This window comes from Salmo salar, chromosome ssa05 (genome assembly GCF_905237065.1).
Source record: "Salmo salar chromosome ssa05, Ssal_v3.1, whole genome shotgun sequence".
NCBI lineage: Eukaryota > Metazoa > Chordata > Actinopteri > Salmoniformes > Salmonidae > Salmo > Salmo salar.
The window spans coordinates 33,428,634-33,448,356 of NC_059446.1; the positions used below are offsets into that span (position 1 = coordinate 33,428,634).

Genomic DNA, 19,723 nt, shown 5'->3' on the forward strand with positions numbered 1-19,723 from the left:
GCAATAATCAAATCTATCTTGGTGTACAATTCTTTATAAAAACTGGAAAATCTTTGGTTGATTTGTCTGGCTTCTGATAGTAATTCACCTGATTCAGATTCAGTGTTTAATTGTCACGTACAGGATTCAGATTCAAGCTTGTTAGCCAGTAGACGACTGGGTCGATTACCATGGAAGTAATGGTTGAGTCTAACTCGATTGGATTGCAAATTATGCTCTCTCTCTTATCAATATATATAGTTCTGTCTTGACTTTGGAGACAGTAGTTGCTATTTGGTCTGAACATTTGTTTTGTTGAGAACTAGGCTTGGGCAGTATACCATACACAGTATAGCGTATACTGAGGTATTTGGAAAAGCCACGGAATGGTTTTTCAATACCCTCAAAACTATTTATAAAGTTTTTCATTCAATTTGAATATTTTTTGCTACTTTTTAAGGTATTATCTGCAGTCAACTTGTGCAATACCTTAGGAGATAAAGCAGATCGCGTTCTTCGTTTTTCCTGCCACGTTATTTTAAATTACCGTAGTTCCCCAGAACAGTTGAGCCAGTCACGTGTTTTTTTTGTAAATAGCACAATGGAAGAGTCCTTAGTGTTCTATATCTGTTGTGCGGTGCACTAGAGGTGATTAAGTTACACTGTATGCAATTCACTACTAAATGTTTGCCATCAGATATCTTATAATGGCTTTCTGCCAGAAGTCAAAGAGCTCTGGAGGAGTTATCCTCTGTTCTTCTCCCATCTGCTCCATGTACACATGCTGTTCTTCCTTCAGAAAAGCATGCATCACAATTTGCACAATTTCTTTTGGTTCACTTTTGCTTGTAAATTTCCACACTCACCGAAAATGACATTAGCTACTAACTATGCTTTTATAACTTTAAGAGCTGGATTTGCCTGTCTTTGCAATTATTTTACGTTAGTTTTCGCTCATTAATATTTAGCTAACAGCATCTATGTGATTTCTCTGTTAGTTTGTGCTAAATTTGTTAGCATTCCGCTACAAGAGGACCAATGTACTTCATCAAACTGGTTGCTTGATGAACAAGCAGACAGTTTGACAAATTGTTCTCTATTCTTTGTGTGTCCTTATGGAGCAGGTGTGTTTCTTGGAGCATTTCTATACCAATATGAATTCTTGCAAGACATTTTAGACAGCTGGAACATTTGATAGGACTATTAAGGCCTTTCAAATTCCAAGAGAGAATAGCTAGCATTGCCATTGTTTTTCTAAAATGTATTTATCATCTTTAATGTTGGTAAGCCCATGGATGTAAAATAAAAAGCAGGACCCACAGGGAAACCCACCCATTGGATCGCTCCCCACTCAGAATAGCCTCTCTATAAAATGAAATTGGAGGCGGCTATCAGGTTTCAGGTATGACCCAGATGCAGACAGTGTCGAAGAAACAAACGTTTATTTATAGTACAGGGGCAGGCAGACGACAGGTCAAAGGCAGGCAGAGGTCAGTAATCCAGAGAAGGTGCAAAAGGTCCAGAATGGCAGGCAGTCTCAGGGTCAGGGCAGGCAGGGGTCAATAATCCAGTGAGGTGGGGCAGGCAGAACGGTCAAAACCGGGAAGGACTAGAAAACAGGAGCAAGAACAGACAGGAGCAGGGGAACAAACGCTGGTAGGTTTCACGAAACAAAACAAATTGGCAACAGACAAACAGAGAACACAGTTATAAATATACAGGGCATAATGGGGAAGATGGGCGACACCTGGAGGGGGGTGGAGACAAGCACAAAGACAGGTGAAACAGATCAGGGTGTGACAGTGGCTTATGATAGAGAAATTAATATTAAATTATCTGGCAACAGCTGTGGTGGACATCAATCAAATTCAATCAAATGTATTTATATAGCCCTTCTTACATCAGCTGATATCTCAAAGTGCTGTACAGAAACCCAGCCTAAAACCCCAAACAGCAAGCAATGCAGGTGTAGAAGCACGGTGGCTAGGAAAAACTCCCTAGAAAGGTCAAAACCTAGGAAGAAACCTAGAGAGGAACCAGGCTATGAGGGGTGGCCAGTCCTCTTCTGGCTGTGCCGGGTGGAGATTATAACAGAACATGGCCAAGATGTTCAAATGTTCATAAATGACCAGCATGGTCAAATAATAATAATCACAGTAGTTATCGAGGGTGCAACAGGTCAGCACCTCAGGAGTAAATGTCAGTTGGCATTCCTTCAGTCAGCATGCCAATTGCACATAGTGTACATTGTAGAGTAGACTTTTGTTGTTCCCAGCACAAGGTGCACCTGTGTAATTATCATGCTGTTTAATCAGCTTCTTGATATGCCACACCTGTCAGGTAAATGGATTATCTTGGCAAAGGAGAAATGCCCACTAACAGGGATGTAAACAAATTTGTGCACAAAATTTGACAGGAATACATTTTTTTGTGCATATGGAACATTTCTGGGATACTTTATTTCAGCTCAGGAAACATGGGACCAACACGTTACATGTTGCGTTTATATTTTTGTTCAGTGTAGTAGGGAATAGCTACAAATGTACAGTATATTGCCATATTTAGCCCAACTGGATTCAATGTGCTGTAGTCACACAAGAAAGCAGTCCCAGTACGTATGACACCTCCATATAATGTCCATTGTTCATTAATTGCTGTGGTGTCACCCCTGTGTAAATGTCCTGGACCATAGGCAATATAATTGAGTATGGTAATAGTGTTCCTTGTACCCAAACATGAGGGGATGTCCTCATCATTGTCTAATGCTGAGGGCAGCGTCATCGGCATATGCTGTATGATTGTACATGGATAGCATACTTGAATAATGAGCCAGTCTAGGGATCCATCTGTTGGCTTGTCCCCTTGTGTGTTGGGTTTGATGTGCTTCTCAAAGAAGTCCTTAGCTTCCTTGGCAGTGGAAAACGTGCGTGTTGTGTTCTGGAAGGTCAAGATGAGTTTCGCCGGGTGGATGAAGCCTGATCTCAGGTTTAGCTTGCGTGGCTGGGATCTCACCTCGCTCTAGGTCTCCCTCTGTTTCAGCAGTTCAGCACTTACGTCGGGGTAGATGCTGATCCTCCGCTGCAAGGCGTCCAATTTGCCGCTTGATTTCAAAAAGCTGAAGAGTTGCAGAGTTGATCCATGCGGTGCGCAATGTTCATAAGCTGCATGGGACACAACTTCTCCTGCTCAAACAGTTCATGGAAAATAATGCTCATGAAGGAAGTTGGGTTGCCAGTTTCAAGTCCTCTGAGCCGCACAATGATTTTAAAGTGATTCTGTTTCCTCTTTTAGGAGTTTGATTATCCCCTCCAACTTAGCTCGCACTGTTTAATGTTTTAATTTAATCATTTGTATGATTTGAATAAGTATGATATCTGATGTTTGTATGGTGGGGTTCTGGTGAATATGTCATGGCTAGCTCCATCAGTGACTGATGACTTGTGATTGGCATAGTAAACAAATTCTCGCCCCTCTTTCCCCGCTCTTGCTCTTCTTTCACACTGCTGCTCTCACCCCAACATATCCCTCCATCCTTCCCTCCCCCCTCTCTCTCTCTCTCTCTCCGGGGGTGATTCTCCTCCATAGACAGACACTAACAAGCACCCTCCCTCTCACCATCCCTGCGAGGACACACACATTAAAAACCACCCAAGTTGCTGCAGGCTCAGCCCCGTGTGAGATGAGTGGACCCTGCAGCCCCCCAGCCTCCCATTGGCCCAGTCCTCTCACCGTGACAGAGCATCACACTCCTCTCTCACCCCCTGACCTCCACACTAAGGCCCCCCTCACAGCCCTCCCCCTCTATCCCTCTTTTCTAGACCAGGTTTGTGTGTGTGTGTGAATCACAGTGTGAAAAGCTGCTGTCTAGCCTCCAACAGAGCAGTCCTACACATACTGTGGGCAGAGAGAGACAGAGAGAGCAAGAAAAGGAAGAAGCTGTCAACTGTTGTGGATGTTTATTTGTATATTTCAGTGTTTACCTATAAATCATTTTTTATTTGTCTGAGACATGGATTTATGTGTGGTCTGAGGTCAACAGGTGAATTTGAATGTGTCTAGACAACAACATAACATTGGAATTTCCTGTCATTTAAACTTAAACTCAAATGTCATTGTGACCATATGAGGCACTGATTGTCACCAGCAATGGCTGCCACAGAAGTCTCACATTCCGGAACATAATTACTGACCTACCGTCATACCATGGAGACGGCAGATGTATTTAAATTTATGAAGAGGAAGGTAAATGAAGACTTGATATGGGAGACGATAGAGAACCATGGGTGGGTAGGGACTCCTGCCATCCATCATGCCCACCCACAGTGTCTCATCTCTGGGTACCCACGCAGGCCAGAATCCATGACACCTCCCAGTGGACCGGCGGAGACTGTAATAGAGATTACATTACATACAACACATTATCAATGCTGAGATCAACTAAACAGCATATGAGGTCCTCGCAGGAGATAGGGAAATCCCATGTGCACAGGCATGACAACATTATATGGGTGCATTTATGTTTGTGTGCACTTTGCATCCATAGGGTCACATAACACACCACTGTCACCGTAGTGTATATCTACGTATATGGAGTTGTGTTTGGTAGGCAAACCCAAATCCCTTGTATTCAGATGAAAATGACACCCGGCCATAGTAGTAATCTGTGGTCTCCGTAATGTTATATGGCCATATTTACTGTGTTGTTCACTGTGGCAGACAGCTTCAACAGCAGGAGCAGCACTCTCAGAAAATGACATGGGCTTTACAGATCCCATCTCTCTAAGAACAGCAGCCAGTACACAGATCATCTCTGGGAATTAAGGTAACTGTGAATGTGCAGTAAGATTATCCCTCTGGGACATTTTAAAAATCACTCCTGGGTGGAGTCCTCTTCTCCTCCTCTCCCAACAGTGTTAACCCCCAACTGAAACAGCTGACCTGGTACATGTAGCTTCATCTATGTTGTGTACCCTATGGAGATGCTATCTTAGACAGAAAACAGGTAGGCTTCTGTCAAGTTCTCTGAAATGACCTACTGGTACAAATGACCTGAATTGTTATTGCTCACAGACAAATCTGAGACTGCAGAATGTGTGCATGTCTGTGTTTACAGGACAGAATGCTTGTTGGAACCCCTCTGGTTGTCAGCTCTGATATCTCTTAGAGGCTTGTCTCGGTCTATCTGCCTGGCTGCCTGCCTTCAGGGGTGGGTGGGACACAGCCTTACACACAGAAAAGAAAATAACACAAGCAAAAACTCCAAGATAACAGAGTTTAAAACCTTGGGACAGAATGGAGAGGGTTTATATTCTACATTTTAGCTCCACGCTCCCTCAACCCTCAAAGATACTCAAAGATACTAAAAGTTCTGTCCTTAAACGAAAAAGGCCCAGAGCGGCCTGAATAGGCAGAAGAAAAGCACGCAAAACCCTAACTTATGTTCTGAGGATAGCTCTGGTCTACTGGGTCTCTGGGGGTTCACACACTCACACACAGAGAAGAAGAGAGAACATCCCAGAACTAGAACAAAATAAAACAGAATGTCAAAAATCTGTTCAGAAGATCAGTTAACTCCAGATTTCTCCCATTTTCTGTATTAAATTGATTTGTCTTATCAAGGTAAGACCTATTGGAATTGATGTTACATGGACCCCTGGTCAGAAGGAGGCAGCACAATCATCCAGACAAATCTACCATGACATGACCCACAAGCTCACCCCTTCTCAAGGGAACATTTTCAGTCGCTCCTGCCATGGAGGCAGTACTGATCTGCCGCTATCGCTTACTGTACCGCACTGTGGCTGTCAGACAGACTCACTGAAGAGAGGAAGTGATCTGTGTCTGCGGTGCATGCTGATAGCCTGATCTCCTCTTTCCTGTCCTCTCTCTGCCTCGTAAACAGTGGCCCCGTCGACGTGTGTAATCTCCCAGTGGTTTTAGCTTCCTCGAGAGAAGGAAGCGAATGAGGACAGTTAACGCCATGGTTCCTCTGTCTGTCGCCCCTCTCAACCTGAACCCCCTCTCACCCTGACCCCGGCCCCATGGATAAAGGCTATTGATCAATCAACCACATGTCGCCATGATGGCTGCATTGTTTTATACTGGCTGTCAATGGATGGAGAAAGACATTAATTGAAGGGTTTCACTGCAGGCCTGGGCCAAACCTCTGCCCTGAGAGACGATAGTGTCTGTTTACAGTATGACTGACCCCATCTATCAGCATCCACACACTACATGTCCCTGGTCATGAGTCAGATACTGTTTGTAATAAACTAAATTGAAGAGGAAATATAGGAGAGTTGGACAAATGGGAAATACTGAAGAGATCCATATAGTTCATCATAAATCTGTATTAGTGAGATGTGTGTAGTAGCCTTGTCTCTTAAAGGAAAGATGAGGGTCAGTTTTAGAGCTGTGAACCAGAGGGATTTTTCATTTGGTACTATATAACTGGTATAATACATTTCCCTCCTGTCAAGTCGTTTGATCTCGAGTGATAGGACACATAGGATTGAGTTGTTAATAACAGTATTATGTATGGACCACCTGTGGAGAACACTTTCAGTACAAACACTCTCTTAGGTGATTGGAGCTGGAAGACACTCATAGACATGCATACATGCACACACTTACACACAGACACGCATACACACACTAGAGCTTCTTAGGTCTTTCCACACCCTAGGTAACTGGATGTGGCAGCATGTGCAGATGACACAAAATTAAAAATAGTGTCTCTGAAAATAAACTAGGCCTCGAGCACACAGTACTGGACCACAGACAAGCACAGAGACTTGAATCGTCCGAGTAATTAATGAATAAATCTATCAAGGTATAGCTAAAATCACATTGACCCATTCAAGATATACTCTTTTTTTAAATCACTCCCTCCCTACCTCCTATTGCCCCTCTCCTCCCCCCCGGTCCTTTCTGTGATAGCAGGTGTGTAAACACCCTTGGCTGGGCTGTGTCCTCATGGCTGTGAGATGGGCTAGTACAGACACACGTGTACCTCTCTGATGTCCGTGGGCTGGAGGAATATTACCTAATGGACGTGCGATGAGATTAAACACAAACAGCGAGCTTTATGGTGCAGTCACGCTCCCTCTGCTCCCACGCCATGCATCACTGGCTGACAGGCCTGATGGGAGGCGACTGGCTTCTTCTATAGACCTTCTGATCAGACCGGACCATGCAGCCAGACCTCACCATACAAAACCTCTGGTTCTCCTTCCCCTGGGACAATGCAGCAGTTGGACCCCAACAATTGTTACACTTTCATTAGTGAAATAGCTCAGATCTTCTAACAGGTGAATTAGATAGGTCAATATAAAATATTCTGTCATTAGAAATGAAATTATTCATGGCTAATAGACAATCTTACATCCACTCAACTAAAAGAGAACCAGAAGTCTCCTTTCAATGCGGTGATTTTTTTGTGTCCTGTTGATCAAATATAGAGGTAGACCTCCCTCTAGTGGTTTTATCGGAAACCGGTATGACAAACGGAGTATGGGCGAGTGGGTGTGTCGAAAGGAGTGGGTATATGAAAGCGAATCAGCTAATTGGGCAGATTTGCTGACACTCAAGCACGTTTAGCGTGGCTGATTGGGTTGCACGACGAGTCGATAAGCCGGTAACCAGTGCGCTGGTGTGGTATCGGCCTGCCAGCCGACTTGGTCGTGTCGCCGGCGGTAGCTAACGTGGAAAAATATATTTCAAGTAGGATGGCAGCCTTCACAAGAAATTACTGATATTGATAACCATTTAGATGTCATCTTGATACATAGCCTACATACAGTTACTACTTAATGGGGAGGGCATAAACGGCAACACCGGGACACAGTGCCCTTCACTTCCGCGTGACAAGCACTACTGTCGAGCAACGGCGCGGGAAGTAGCAACAGTACATAGTAACCAATGTCAGAGTGATAGTCACAGTAAGCACAAGCATACAACGCATGAAGCAACAATACACACATCATAAATAAACAATCGTCAGTTTTATAACTTAAAATTAACAATTATTTGTGTAAAACCAACAGAAGTACAAACTCTTATTCTTCGATGATTTCAGGGCGGTCTGCAAACAAACGTTTAAGGTGCACGCCGCCACCTACTGTGCTGGAGTGTGTAATCAATCATGGTCTGCCTAATTCTGTACTACTAAGAAAATACAATTTGACAAACTATTATTTTTTTTACAATCAAATAATGAATCCCTACTAATAATAAATCCCTACACCCCCCCCCCCCCAAAAAAAAATATAGAAATAACATCCCAAGCCCCATAACTCATTCAACTTTATCTGTATCATACTGAAACAGTCCACCCTTAGGATTATTCAGCATGTCTACAACCATTTCAACAGTAACATTTGTTACCCCCAACAACTATTTTGCCGTATCCACATTAACCTTCAACCCTGGCATGTCTGCTTTCCACAACCCGAGTCATGTTGATAACTGTATAGCTTTCATTGGTAAGGTTAACTTTATTCACTATCAAAGTGTCATTTGACACAGCACATTCATGTTCGCAACATTTCTGAACAGATCTCGAAACCATGCCAGGACCAGCAGAACCACCAGCCTCGACATTAGGTCCACTTAGTACAGGAGCAGCCATGGAAGCTCCATCAGTCTGCACTGTAGTTCCACCAATCTGCCTTACAGCGTCTGTATACAATACATCATGACTGATCCTATATCTCCGAGCCTCTCTAGCCTCTCTCTGCACCTGGCATCCATCAAACGCTGCACTATGTTCCCCCACAAAATTACAACACTTAACCTTCACGTCGCGCCCACATTCAGTGTAATCATGTTCCCCTCCACACTGGCACGTCTTTCCTTTCCTTTACACTGAACAGTTAGCTACATGTCCCATTCAATGGCATTTCAAACCCCACAATGGGGATGGGACAAATTCTCTGACATTGAAACTAAGGAATCCTATCTGCACTTTTCCAGGCAAAACCTTCTCAAACTTAAGCAGCACTGATAAGCTTCCACTTCTTTGACCCTCTTTCCGACTGATCAACCTTTTGGCCTCAATCACTCTTCCTCCCTTCACATTTTCTTTAATATCATCTATGGACGTAGATATTGGGACCCCAGTGATGACTCCCCTCAATCTAGTATAAACACCAGGGACATTTAATCTTCTTCCCATTAAGCTTTTCCATTTGCAGAATCTTCCCTTGCTGAGCCTGGCTACCACAAAATATTAACAAACTACTATTTCTAATGAACCGGGCTAATTTGACTTCACCCATCTCTTTCTCTACAGCGCTCAATCAAAACTGGTTAACCTATAGCAGAGTGCTATCGACACACCCACTCCTTTCCACACGCCTGCTACTTTTCTTTCGACACACCCACTCGCCCATACTCAGGTTACCATATTGGGATGCAGCTACCCTCTTCCCATCAAAAAGGCAATAGATAGAGAGCTGGGGCCTCATTTCTAACTGTTGCATAAATTTTACACGTTAACGTATGCGTGTGCCATTTCTGAAAAGTTAAAGAATATTGAGATTTATAAACTTGGCGCACGCCATACATACGCATGTTTCTGTTATAAATCAGACCTGTCGTAAAACTGTGAGCGCGTAAACAGCACTAAAACTCCGCCTGGAAAACACCTCCATTTACCTTTTATGGTGACAATAGCGCCCTTTTTTTGCTGTATAATTTATCATTTGGAACTATTGGCATTATGCCTTAGCATGCAAAAGACTAATTGTTGTTCACGGTGGCGATTTTAACATGTAAATCTTGGTGGGGCAAATTCCCCCAATTTTTTTAGATGCATGCCAGCAAAGCCTCTACACAACACAACACAACACTAAACACTACATTAATTGCACTATAACGGTGACAAACGGTGCCCACAAACTGTTAGTCCCAACAGCAGTCCCAACACCTGGCTATCAGTGGAGCCTTGTCTGGCAGTGAAACAGTTCATTCAGCCTCATTTACTGCCTTTAAAAAAACATAGCTGATATTGCTGACTTGAGATGTACAAACTATGGCATAAGGGGACAACGAGCGGAGAAGAGGCAATCCGTAATTTCGATTAAGACATTGAGCAAGCTAGGACGGACAAACTCAATATAAATATTTGTTCAGCACTTTTGAAATGAACAGCGACAGAATTCAGAACATGAGCCATTCTTACAGTAAGAACAGTACACCAAATCAGAACCGTAGGATAAATAATGGGGGCATATAAGCAGACAATGACAGCTCTTACAATGTTTGATTACATTTCTCTAAAACAGGCTATAGAGTACATGTGCACTACCAAGTCAGAACAATAGGTTAAGTTATGAGTGGGAAAGGGACCAAATTATTAGGGTGAGGCACATGTGCTGCTAACATCTTACTACACAACATACACTTACTGTAATATTACTTTCTTAGCTACATGATCAGTTCAATCAAAGCTACGGTAGATATAACGTGATTTGACGTCATTTTATCTGTGGCCAATGGCCTTTTAGCCTTCTTGGATGGGCAATTATAATGTAACTCCATGGCAGCACCCATGGGGCTTTTATTTTCGAGCTTTCGCCGTAGATTTTGCAGTGACATAGTGTCACCTTGCGGTGGCTGTCCCACCACCACAGAAAGCACTGAGCTAGGCTGAAACACCTGCATTTTGGAGCTGCCTTACTCAAGAACACCAAAAAGAGACCATGTTTGTATGCGGCTTGAACTCAATTATAAATGTTTTTTGCAAACTGATATGTGACACGTATTAATGACAAAATAACAAGTAAAACAGGCAACAGCAAAAAACAGGTGAGGCTCAAAACAGGTGGAGATCTGCCCCACCTGCCCTGAATGACGGGTCTGTTGATAAACATTTAGTTTATTGGGTTTATGATATGCTCTGCCTTGGCATAGGCTCTGAGATTAAATAGGCAATGATGGCACGCTCCTGTCGCATAGCAGTAGGTCTACTGTAACTTACCCATACTGTCAAATATTTTACATAAACTACCAGTCTATTTAATGTGTTGGCAGAATGTTTTAATCTTTAGCAGTAATTTATGCTATATCTGCAAAAGGACTGACAGTTTAAAGAGATTAGAAAACAAAATGGCAAATTGTCATGGACCTGACTTCAATGTTTTTGCATCGACTTTTCCCTGACCCAAATATGGACTGCCCGTAAATTCTGAAACATTATTGGACAGCTTGTGTTTTCTACTTAAATTTATAGTACTACTGATATTCATTACTGCATTGTTGGGAAAGAGCAAGAAAGGCATTTCACTGTACTTGTGCACGTGACAATAAAACTTGAGACACGTCAATGTAAAATATCAGCTGTTAATTAGACTGTATACCGGTATTATAAACCACACTGCCTATGATATTGCAAAACTTGAAATACATAGCCTATTTACTAGGCCCAATTAAATGAGAGATGCGCATAGTAATTTGTTGTATGGCTCCTTCAGGAATATGAACCCATCACAGTCAGAAGGTAACGATTCAATTCTGCAATGGTTATGAAAATTAAATAGGAAAAAGATTCCTATGTCTAATGACTTTAGAGTCTAAAAATAAAGGCACACAATTTTTGATCTTGCCCATTCACCCTCTTAATGGCACCCATACACAGTCCATGTCTCAATTGTCTAAAGGCATAAAAAAAAAAAAAAAAAAATCTGCTCCCCTTCATCTACACTGATTGAAGTGGCATCAAAGCGTTCATCTGGATTCACTTGGTCAGTCTGTCATGGAAAGAGGTATTCATTATGTTTTGTAAACTCAGTGTCCATGGAGATGTTATGAACCAAGAGGACAGGACAGCAGGGTTTGTTTTAGTTTAACCTAATTGACACAGACGGAGGAAGAGAGAAACAGAAGATGCATATTCTTTATTTAGAGTAATTTAAGGATTGTCATTGCATAGCAGTGCGTGTTCCATTATGTTACTGCTTGACATCCCAAACGCCTGTCCTAGAGTGAATATTACAGAGATATACATATACTTGCACTCCAAACTCAAGTTAACATCTTTCTAAACATTCCAAAATCCTCAGTTAACAATTGAGCCCAGAGAACTCCAAAGTAACATGAACTGTTTCTACTGTAGATAGTGTGGCAGACCAGCACTAAACAGTCACATTTGATATCACACGCTTAGATAGATCCCCTGTTGAGTCTCTGTGGTTAGGTCACCCATAAAAATCAATAGGAAGGAACTTAAAGTCTGTGTGATGTTTTCTGTATCCCTTGTCACCTCACTACTTGCCCTCCCCCTTGGTCTTGTCCCGGGGCATACGGCCCATGTTGTAGAACTCTGCGTTGGGCCTCATGTCGGTCAGGTGGGCCAGCCGGTTGGACATGGCGAAGAAAGCAGCGATGGCAGCGATGTCCCAGGCGTCCTCACGGTCAAAGCCCACTTCCTCCAGGGACAGAAAGTGCTGGTCAGTGATGGTGTCGCTGCGACACACAGCCAGAGCAAAGTCCAGCATGACCCGCTCCCGAGGGGACAGCTCTGCATTCTCATAGTTAACAATCACCTGGGGATGAGGGCCAGGGGGAGAAAGAGTTCAAATAGAAACACATTTAGAAAGGAGGTGACAGTGGGTGAGTTTTGCACCTTTTATACTTATGTGGTTGGTCAGTCCGATGATATCAACTGCTTGACAAACAACTCACAGCTCCAATGTGTAAGATGATACTAGCATAACAGTTTACAGTGCACACCAGTGAACAGATCAGGAGAGAAATAAAGAGATAAGAATGTACCTGGTCAGCCAGTGTGGGTTTCTTTGAGTAGATGCGGTGCAGTGCACTGTGGGACACAACGCAGTAGAGACACTGGTTGTGGATACTGGTGGCGACCACAATCAGCTCCCTGTCAGCCTTCGTTAGTCCCCCTGACATGACAGAGCAACAAACATTTCAGATCAACACGGACACAGTGTTTGAAATTCACTGCTCGACTGCAGGACCTTACATGTGGGGTACAGGGATGAATGAAAAATAATGAGTCCATGCAACTTATGTGACTTGTTAAGCAAATCTTTACTCATTAACTTATTTATGCTTGGCATAACAAAGGGGTTGAATCCTTAATTACATTTCGGTTTTCTGAAGTCTCACACACACACACACACACACACCTGTCTCCTTGTTCATCAGTTCGTTGTAATAGGAAAAGAAAGCACGGAACTCTGCTGGACGATGTGCCAGGACCTTGAAGACATTGGGAAGGAATCCTCCCTGTCAAAGAGCAGAACACACTGATCCTACCATGTATATAGATATCCATTCCCACCACAGTAGCGTTGTTTCATGGCAGGAACATTCGAGGTTACGGAGACGCGAAAATACTCTGCATCCTACCTTGTTCTCCACCTCCTCCATTAGTTCCACCATGTCGAATGGCAGGTCTTTCTTGTTTGGAATCGGGTATCGGCTGATGTTCTCCGGGGGAACATCGCTGGAGAACTGTCTACTGGTCACCGCGGCCCCCACGGCCACAGGTGCTTTCTGCTGCCATAACGCGCACCGCACATACCGATGGGACGCCTGCACGTACACAAGATAAAATAACTCCATTGCACAGAAACAGGTGATTTTAGCTAGAAAGACAAAGCATGTGGTTCATGCCGTGGCTAGATGCAAAAATAAAAAAGGAACAATGAGCAAGTCGACTACTTACAAGGTTACAGTGACGAATTAATCTCCAAACACTTCCAGGCGCCATGTCAAGTAACAGCACTTCCAAATGCACTTCCTCTTTTGAAAAAGTTAATCGGGGGAGGTCTTTTGTGAGGTTGAAAATCCAATCATCGTCTAGTATTTATGTCACTCCCATTAGGCACGCCTCTTTGACTCATCCCACCCAATGCAGTCCCACTCCTTGCCAGCGCAGGCGGGCTTGTGAACGAACCCGGAAACGACGTCACCTTTCTGTTTACATCGTAGGAGTCGCGGTGAGCTCACGCTTGTTGCATGGAATCTTATTTTTAGAGATTTATAAAACTACAAAAATAGCTACCTCACAATTGTTTGATCGCAATGGGCGGTCATGGGGTGATGGAGAACGAGGAATCTTTGGATTACTCCGTGCACGAGGCGTGGAACGAGGCCACCAATGTCTATTTGCTCGTCATCCTGGTTAGCTTCGGACTGCTGATGTACGCTAGAAAGTAAGAGGTTCCTTAGCATTTTGTAGTTCCCAACAAATGCCTGACTGTTGATAAATATTTGCATCATTATCATCAACAACTAAATGTGTGCCTTACTAGTAACATATATTTACTAGCTTTGCTTTTAAAAAACTTCCATTCAGCTAATGCATGAATTACATATGGTTTGGTCTCATTCTCTCCTTCCTATAGAGCCCAACATTGGAGGTGTCATAATACCCATAAAACCTAGTGGTCAAACAGGCAAATGGTTCCAATCTTTTTTCCACCATCCATTTTTCCCATAGGAAATTTTTTAAACACTTACAATAAGGGCTGTGTTTTGTGTAGGCTTACCCCGCCTGACATTTTGATAAACCATGTAAATCTCTCTGATAAGGTGCCTTTTGTCAATATATCCTGCTCTATCTACTCTCAAATTCGAAAATGCTAATTAACATCATGCAGACTACAAATCCTTACAAATCCTTTGCTAACACGTATTGTGTCAATTTAAAACTTGCAGAAGACAGTGCACAGAATTGTCAATTTAAAGAACTGTAGCCAATTTATTCATTACTACATTTAGCTAACATTAGATAATTAATCCAGAGATTCTTACCTTTTCCTCAATTCGGCAGGCTCGTTCACATCATCATGGCATTTGTAGTTCTTTATGATAGCCACATTGGCAGCTAATTGGCATTTCATTTTGGGGGGGTAAATACATGCAAATATATAGAGAGATTTACACAGTTATCAAAACATCACGCCAGGCTAAGCCTACACAAAACACAGACCTTATTTTAAGTGCTTCTATAATCCCCTATGGAGTAAAATGAATGGTGGAAAAACGATTGGAACCATTTACTTGTTTGACACTAGGTTTTATCGGTATTATGACTCATACTGTGGTTCTCTATTCTCCCCAACAGAAATAAGAGGAAGATCATGAGGATATTCGCTCTGCCGCCTACCGTTGGAGCCACGACCGAACCCAACTTCTATGACAGTCTGCAGAAAGTGAGACTGCGGCAGCAGCTGGAGATGTACTCCCTTGGTGAGTTTGTCAGTCTCAGTTCTGTTGCAGAATGACGCATCAATGTTAGGCCTTGTGCTCACCTGTGATATGATCAGGAAGGGGCAAAAATGACAAAATCCAATGACTAAATACCATAAAGAGCAATGTGTCAAAATAAACAACAATATACTTTGAAATGTATTTCATAAAAAATATTTAGAATTTTAAAATGCAGAAATACATTTGCAAGTAGCCAGCATGAACAGAAACCACATTCTCAGTAACGGTAACAGAAACATTTTACTTGCTTTGACTGTGATATGTTGTTGTTTATCTACCTTAGTTGAATGCTCAGAAGTAATTGAAATGCATATTTCAAATACATGAAACAGAAATATTGCCCATCTCTGATTTTGAAACATACATTTAGGTAATTTAGCAGACACTCAAATGCATCCCATCTAGACATGACCCCTAAACAAGGCCAGTTCATTTTGGTATATTCATTTTCACATACAATACATTTGGGAAGTATTCCCCTGGACTTTTTCCATATTTTTTTACGTTACAGCCTTATTCTAAAATGTATTAAATCGTGTTTTTTTCCCTCATCAATCTAGACACAATACCCCCTAATGACACAACAAAAATTGTTTTTTTATATACATTTTAGCAAATGTATAACAAATAAACTGAAATATCACATTTACATAAGTATTCAGACACTTTACTCAGTACTTTGTTGAAACATCTTTGGCAGGGATTACAGCCTCCAGTCTTCTTGGGTATGACGCTACAAGCTTGGCACACCTGTATTTGGGGAGTTTCTCCCATTTTTTTTCTCTGCAATTTCTCTCAAGCTCTGTCAGGTTGGATGGGGAGCATCGCTGCACAGCTATTTTCAGGTATCTCCAGAGATGTTTGATCGGGTTCGTGTCTGGGCTCTGGCTGGGCCACTCAAGGACATTCAGAGGCTTGTCCCGAAGCCATTCTTGCATTGTCTTGGCTGTGTAAATCTTGTTTCTCGTGGTCTGAGAGTCTTTAGGTGCCTTTTGGCAAACTCCAAGCAGGCTGTCATGTGCCTTTTACTGAGGAGTGGCTTCTGTCTGGCCACTCTACCATAAATGCCTGATTGGTGATGGTTGTCTTTCTGGATGGTTCTCCCATCTCCACAGAGGAACTCTGGAGTTCTGTCAGAGTGACCATCGAGTTCTTGGTAACCTCTTTGACGAAGGCCCTTCTTTCCTGATTGCTCAGTTTGGCCGGGTGGCAAGCTCTAGGAAGAGTCCTGGGGGTTCTAAACTTCTCCCATTTAACAATAATGGAGGCCATTGTGTTCTTTGGGAGCTTCAATGCTGCAGAAATGTTTTGGTACCCTTCCCCAGATCTGTGCCTCAACACAATCCTGCCTCTGAGCTCTACGGACAATTCCTTCAACCTCATGGCTTGGTTTTTGCTCTGACATGCACTGTCAACTGTGGGACCTTATATAGACAGGTGTGTGCCTTTCCAAATGATGTCCAATCAATTGAATTTGTCACAGTTGGACTCCAATCAAGTTGTACAAACATCTCAAGGATGGTCAATGGAAAAGAGGATGCACTTGAGCTCAATTTCGAGTCTAATAGCAAAGGGTCTGAATACTTATGTAGACAAGGTATCTGTTTTTTAGTTTTAATACATTTGCTAACTTTTAAAAAAAAAACTGATTTTGCTTCGTAATTATGGGGTACTGTGTGTAGATGGAGGATTTTTTAAATGTAATTCATTTTATAATAAGGCTGTAATGTAACAATGTGGAAAAATTCAAGGGGTCTGAATACTTTCTGAATGCACTGTATACAGTCAGTGCATTCAACTAAGGTAGATAAACAACAACATATCACAGTCATACAGTAGGAAGTAAAACGTTTCTGTAATCGTTACTGAGAATGTTGTTGCTGTTCAGGCTGGCTACTTGTAAATGTATTTCTGATTTTTTTTAAATACAAAATACATGTATTTTAATTGACAGTTTGTAGTTTATTTTGATACATTGATCGTTATGGTATTTAGTAATTGTATTTAGTCATTTTTGCCCGTCCCTAGTGAAAATGAACATACCAAAAGGAACTGCAAAGTCATTTAGCAGATGCTCTTATCCAGAGCGATTTACAGTAGTGAATGCATACATTTCTTTGTTTTCCATACTGGTCCCCCGTGGGAATCGAACCCACAACCCTGGCATTGCAAACACCATGCTCTACCAACTGAGCCACACGGGACCGCAAAGCATAGCAGGTTAGTAGAATTCGATTAAGCTCTATTATTATTGGCCCTGTTTCGGGGTCATGTATAGATGGGATAGAGCTTAATCGAATTCTACTAACCTGCTATGTTAATTTTCCTAACCTGCTGTGTAAGTTCTCCTAAACCTGCTACGAAAAGCCAAAGCTGTATCCCTTCTAGACAACGCCTTGTTTCGAGGCGGAGCTCATTAGAATAATACTCTGCATGCAAGTGCAATTGTCCATTATTACATACAGATTTATATTTAGTTAGTTTAGCAGACACTCTTATCACACCATAGTGCCATCATACTTCTGATAACAATGCAGGGTGAAAGAGGGCCACAAAATGGCGAACCGCTCTAAAAATGATATAGAAAAGTATTTCATATTTTGAAAATACAAATTACAGCTCTTGAAAGTATCTTGTTACAAAATACATTGGAGTGTAGTTCAGCCCAGTAAAATACAAAATACTCAGAAGTAATTGAAATGCATATTTAAAATACATGTAGCAGAAATACTGCCCACCTTTGGATATGGTAGAGTCTGTGGTCAAATGCATATTGAAATTGTAAATATGACGAAGAACTGACCTCAAATCTGTTAATCACTCGAGTCAAATATATTTCTGGTTTAGCAAATAGCTCTGTGTCATTCACTTATAAACTCTAGCTCGCACAACTGTTCTGCAAATATCTAAATCTATCCCACTGTTTAAATTGGTATCATTCTTTATTCCTTTTTAACAGCTAGGAAATTTGACCAGCAGCAGCACCAAGGCCAGAGTGAGAGTGTTCAGCTCTCTATGGAATGAGACCACGCCAGTAAGGTAGCATGGCCCTGCATCATACCTGCCTGCTCCACCCTGTCTCTCCACCCTTAAGCCTCTTTGGCTTTGGTAAGTCTGATCATTACTACACTCCTGAAGAGGGCATGCGTATTACGGAGGAAGAAGTCGAGGGTCAAGGAAGGTTTCTGTGATTAAGACTGTCGTCAAGTCAAACGAAACTGGATGTTCCCTTTTCATTTCTGTTAGTTTTTTGCATTTATTTTGCCTTTTTATATATGGTGTGGATGTGCCACCACATAGTGGGTTTAGGAGGACCACATCCAGTGTATATGGTGAATTCTCTACTGCACATATTCAAGTTATTGTCTTATACTCTAAATAACATGTATTTGTACCATAGAATGATGGTACAACAAACCTTTTAATCAAGCATATCTATGTAAATGTTTGGTTGTCAAGAACTGTTCTGTTGCCTAGTTTTTGATCCTCCTATATAATCCTTATAATGGCATTACAACAGACCTGGGAATGTTTTGCTGATCCTTTGCAGCAAGGAGCGTTGTGATCCAAACAGAGAGTCACTCTCTTTCATGTTGAGAGGGTCAAAGTTGACTTTTCCCCACTCCAGTTGCTGTTTCTGAAAAGGAAATGCATTTATATTATTACTCTGATTCAAAATAAAAAACAAACAAGGAAAAATATTTATGTTTTGCTTGATTTCATCTCCCTCTGTCCCGTCTCGCTTCTTTTGTAATAATAATTCATTTAATTTCCCTCCAATGTCACAATTCTCAGAGCAGGAAGTTAGCTCTGGTGTGTGTGTTTTATGGAATTTAGCACGATGGGGTGGGTGTTTGGGAGGCAGTGATTGAGGAAGGTGACATTTAGCATCAGGGGCCTAACAGAAAAGCTAGGACTCTAATCCATCAAAGAAATAAACAAAACATTAGTCAGAGGAAAGCTGTGGCCCAGAAACACAACACCAAGAGGCCAAACAAATGCAAGTGGACATCCTTCGGAGGTAGTGTAATGGAAAAATGATTACTCCTCGCGGAGGAGAAATGGCACACTGATTAAACGCGTCAATACATCAGCGGCCGTAATGCAGGGCAGGGCCAGATCCTTACACATTCTAAATAGGGCTGTGCGTGTGCATGTGTGCGTGGTGTATTGAATCTTTGCTTATTCTGTTTTGTCGTGTGCATACCCCTTTTTATACCTCTGAGCAGAGTCTACTTCAGGATACTCTACTATTGGCCCACTGTAATTAAAAACCTGCAGACTGAAGGGAAATGGTTATAGAGATTAAGAATATCCCGATCTTCATTTAAATTCTTGAGCCTGTACCGTAATTTTATATTTATATCAACATCGCTGCCTATTGAAATGGGAATATGTGAGTTGGCAGTCATTGGGCAAATATAGGAGCTTGGTAAAAAAAAAAAAAAAAGTCTTGCCGTTATTAAATCCGTGTCACCGCCTCACCATTATCAACAGAGAG

General features: G+C 42.0%; 2 protein-coding genes across 2 annotated transcripts; one reads left to right on the forward strand and one right to left on the reverse strand.

Moving 5' to 3' along the window:
• Positions 1 to 11,861: 11,861 nt before the first annotated feature.
• Positions 11,862 to 14,127, reverse strand: si:ch211-175m2.5 (uncharacterized). The gene is made up of 5 exons (XM_014199586.2): positions 13,673 to 14,127; positions 13,354 to 13,539; positions 13,131 to 13,230; positions 12,754 to 12,884; positions 11,862 to 12,524 (listed from the first exon to the last, which is right to left on the reverse strand). The coding sequence occupies exons 1-5, from the start codon at positions 13,715 to 13,717 to the stop codon at positions 12,246 to 12,248; spliced, it is 741 nt and encodes a 246-aa protein (XP_014055061.1). The 5' UTR covers positions 13,718 to 14,127; the 3' UTR covers positions 11,862 to 12,245.
• Positions 13,894 to 18,923, forward strand: smim19 (small integral membrane protein 19). The gene is made up of 3 exons (XM_014199587.2): positions 13,894 to 14,162; positions 15,077 to 15,201; positions 18,182 to 18,923. The coding sequence occupies exons 1-3, from the start codon at positions 14,032 to 14,034 to the stop codon at positions 18,244 to 18,246; spliced, it is 321 nt and encodes a 106-aa protein (XP_014055062.1). The 5' UTR covers positions 13,894 to 14,031; the 3' UTR covers positions 18,247 to 18,923.
• The last annotated feature ends 800 nt before the right edge of the window (positions 18,924 to 19,723 follow it).